This window comes from Lactuca virosa, chromosome 6 (genome assembly GCF_052849685.1).
Source record: "Lactuca virosa cultivar CGN04683 chromosome 6, Lactuca_virosa_CGN04683_v6, whole genome shotgun sequence".
Classification (NCBI taxonomy): Eukaryota; Viridiplantae; Streptophyta; class Magnoliopsida; order Asterales; family Asteraceae; genus Lactuca; species Lactuca virosa.
In genome coordinates, this window is record NC_136431.1 from 57304715 (window position 1) to 57308549 (window position 3835).

Sequence of the window (3835 nt, forward strand, 5' to 3'; positions counted from 1 at the left end):
TGGAATGAGACGACATTGCCCATCCCAAATGTTACGGATCGGTAAAGAAAGTAATCCTTCCTCTATAAAAATCATAGAAATTTTGTATAGAACTACTAAACGATTACATTTTTAAAAGATAAATGATATATTTAATTATTTAATTATTAAATTTCTATAACTTTTTTAATATAATAATTTTCGTGTTATTATTATTAATCAATCTGCCAGAGATGATTTTGATTTGCAAAAGCCAAAAAGATACGAAAAAAAATAAACTAGACCCCTACCCCCACCCCACCCCACCCCCACCTCGGTCGCCATATGGCTTAATTGAAGCGATTCCCAGCTGTTAATCATCTCACCCTGTCTTCTTAATTCACTCTTCCACTTCCATCAACGAGATCTGGTTTTTCTTTTATCATAAACAGTGAGTCAACAGATACGCCTATCTTCTGAATTCTCTCCTACTCATCAAACATTCCCAATTTCATCAAAAACAACAAGCTCTCAAAGATCCGAACCAGATTCATCGGTAAAATTTCCCATCCTTTAACATTCTACAACTTCAGAACCACATTCTAAGCTTCTCTGTTCTGCTTAATTATGTTCTTTCTGTAGTTTTATTGATTTTCATCCAAGTTCTTCGTAATTGGCATCTGGATCCTGTTATTTTACTTCAATTCGAACAGAGGTTGTTGAATTATGGATGTTATTTGTTTGATTTCTTGAAGTTCGTTATCAATTCTCATTTGGGTATTGCATAATCTTCCCGATCCAAGCTTTAGGAATTGTATAATTTGTTGAATTTTTGATGGAATTTTCTATCCAGATTTGTGGGATATTCATCATCTTAGATTTTCATAAAATTACAAGTTTAATCCTGCAATTCATCAATTTTTATGCCGATTATGTACATGGTGTAAGTTGTTGCAGATTTAGAGCAACACATTCAGATAAGATGAGAAATAGAATTTTTGTACTATGTCCACTGTCGGTTTGACTTTTTAAAGTCAATGAAATGATAATTTGTAACTCGAAATTGACATGAAAGAGTTTGAATTTTCGAAAATCTTGATAAGTTTATAAAACCTATACAAACTAGAACAAATATCGGTGTCAAATTCACGATGCAGATCCACTTTTTGGATTTGAATAGTTAAAATGTCAAAGACTCAAAGTTCATATCTTATTTTGAAATGGAAAAAAAAAGGTGAATTTGAGTTGAAAAACAGGCTAATTTGGGGAATGATTCAGTAATGGGGAGGAAAGGGAGCTGGTTATCTTCGATTAAAAAGACGTTGAGTCCAATCTCCAAAGAAAAGAAAATTCAGGTTCTTTACAAGCATAATCTGTTTCAATTATGTGTTTAATTCATCGTTAATTTACGATAATTTGTATTTCAGAAATCAGAGAGGAGAGCGTTTGTGGAGGAGAATCCTTCAGTACCCGATGCTTCAATTGTTGAAAACGCAGGTGGTTCTTATGATCCTCACCCATTTCCTCCACCGGAAGATGTGATTCCGATTGAGTTGGAGGCTGAGCCACCAATAACCGCCGACACATCAGCAGCGGCAGCCACCAGTAGTCGGTATGCCGGGAAATCAAGGGAGGAAGCGGCCGCTATCAGGATTCAAACCGCTTTCCGTGGTTACTTGGTATTTACTTGTTGAATCAAATCGCTCATTTGTGATAATGACTGATAAGTGATACTGATATCAATCAATCAAAAACATGAAAACATTTGATCGATTTTAGATTTCTTTTTCGTGATTTACAGGCGAGAAGGGCGTTGTGGGCTTTACGAGGGCTTGTTAGATTGAAAACAGTGGTTGAAGGACCTGGTGTCAATCGGCAAACCGCTAACACACTCAAATGCACACAAAATGCAAATCACTTGCAGTCGCAGATCAATTCTCGGAGGATCAGAATGTCGGAGAATCAAGCTCTTCAGAGACAAATCCTCCGAGCTAAAGAACTCGCTAATTTGCAGGTTAGCTTCCATGGATTCCGGTCACTGCTAACGGTTTACATATGTTCGCCTCTGTCATAACTGGATCTAACTATCAAAACAGAATGGAGATGATTGGAACGATAGCGTCCAATCTAAAGAAGAAATGGAAGCTAAGCTCTTGAGCAGATACGAAGCTACCATGCGAAGAGAAAGAGCCATGGCTTATTCGTTTTCTCATCAGGTAAAGATTCATGTGTAAATTTTAGTTTTTTCGGCAAATGATTTGAGCTGTTTGGGGATTCTATTGAAACAGCAACCATGGAAGAAATCAGCAGCGACGACAAACATGCTTTTCATGGATCCGACGAATCCTCAATGGGGTTGGAGCTGGTCGGAGAGATACATGGCTGGGCGGCCGGCGGAGGCACAAGGAGGAGAGAAAGATCCCGGAAACAATGTCAAGAGTGGAGTCAACATTACTGGAACCGAAATTGCAAAATCCTACGCTCGTCATCAGCTCAACTCCGCCCCTTCAACTCCTAGGTCAAAATTAGGCGGTGGTCCGGTAGCATCACGGAAACCCAAGCCTGGTCCTAGCCCTAGCCCTAGAGCTCCGATTACAGAGGCCAACGAAGACGATGACTCAAAAAGCGTTGTTAGTGTTCAATCCGAGAAGAATCGAAGGCATAGCGTCGGAGGTTTGGCCGGTTCTCCGGCAGCCGGTAAACGTATGGTGGCTGGAAGTGGTAAGTCGGGAAAGGGGAAATCGCGGGTACAAGGGTTGTCGGAGAACGGTGGTGGGAGGATGACGGTGGGTGCGAAGAAAGAGCTTTCTTTTTCGGGTTCGCCGGCGAAGCCCAGGCGGCATTCTGGGCCACCGAAGGTTGAAACCGCCGTGGAGTGATTGATTTATTGTTTTCCAAAGCGATACGATGTGTTTATATTAAAGAAAGAGGTCGGAAACAATCGACAATACTTTTAAACGTACAATTTGGAGGTGAAAATATGTTTTTATATGTATTATAAATCATTATTTATTTTATTTAATTATTGTGTGAAATATACTATATGCTATGCTTTTTTAGGTTATTTATTTAATTGTTGTAATAAACTTTTGTACGGGTGTTTTACATGTTCCAAACGGACACCGTTTTTGAGATAGTGATAAATCTAGAATAAAAAACTGTTAATTAATTTTTCTATAGAAAACTTTCTATGCCAATTTAAAGATTTTATTGGTAGGTAAGTTTTCAATTTTTTCTAAGACAAGTCACAAAATTTTGTTTATAGAAATTTAGATAAATTAGAAAATTTGGATAGATCATTGTACCCACCTTACTTATGCATAGTCTAGTCCTGTTTGGAAGTTTTTAATTTTAGTTTTTAACAGAAAAATCGATTAAAACAAAAAGATGTGTTTGTGAGTATAAGTATTTTGCTTTTATTTGGACAAAAAACTTTAAATCTAAAAGCTATTTTATTTGTGTTTAAGAAAAAGACTATTGAGCTTTTCTAATTAATTTCCATAACTGTAGTTAGAAATATATATATATATATATATATATATATATATATATATATATATATATATATATATTAGAGTTTTAGAAGACGTTAAAAAATATAAACCAGAAGATAATAAAGAAGAAGTTACAGGATTTACTAGATATTCGGGCACAGAAAAAATTAATAAAACATATCCTATATTATTTAATTTTATAATCAGTTTATTATTACAAATTATTGAAAAATTAAATACATTAATAGAAGTTAAAAATCCTCCCATCATACCCAGTATAGAAAGTGATTTAGACAAAATTATAAACGAAATTAACCAATTAAATATTAAAGACAGTAAAATAATAAGAAAACTTAAACCTTATAAACATTGGTTACCAAGAA

General features: G+C 35.6%; 1 protein-coding gene across 3 annotated transcripts; it reads left to right on the plus strand.

Moving 5' to 3' along the window:
- Window positions 1-303: 303 nt before the first annotated feature.
- On the plus strand, window positions 304-2980 carry LOC145119612 (protein IQ-DOMAIN 2-like). Of its 3 annotated transcripts, none has more exons than XM_079055293.1 (6): window positions 304-514; window positions 1193-1313; window positions 1386-1637; window positions 1760-1972; window positions 2055-2174; window positions 2247-2980. In XM_079055293.1, the coding sequence occupies exons 2-6, from the start codon at window positions 1239-1241 to the stop codon at window positions 2835-2837; spliced, it is 1251 nt and encodes a 416-aa protein (XP_078911419.1). In that variant the 5' UTR covers window positions 304-514; window positions 1193-1238; the 3' UTR covers window positions 2838-2980. The 3 variants fall into 3 exon arrangements, with proteins under 3 accessions (XP_078911419.1, XP_078911418.1, XP_078911420.1); XM_079055292.1 differs by having other exon boundaries at window positions 305-514; window positions 1215-1313; XM_079055294.1 differs by having other exon boundaries at window positions 305-514; window positions 1237-1313.
- Window positions 2981-3835: the final 855 nt, after the last annotated feature.

Coding starts and splice junctions, on each gene's coding strand:
- LOC145119612 (XM_079055293.1), top strand. CDS start 1,239: ATGGGGAGGAAAGGGAGCTGGTTATCTTCGATTAAAAAGACGTTGAGT. Junction 1,638..1,759: donor CCGCTTTCCGTGGTTACTTG/GTATTTACTTGT, acceptor CGTGATTTACAG/GCGAGAAGGGCGTTGTGGGC. Junction 2,175..2,246: donor CTTATTCGTTTTCTCATCAG/GTAAAGATTCAT, acceptor CTATTGAAACAG/CAACCATGGAAGAAATCAGC.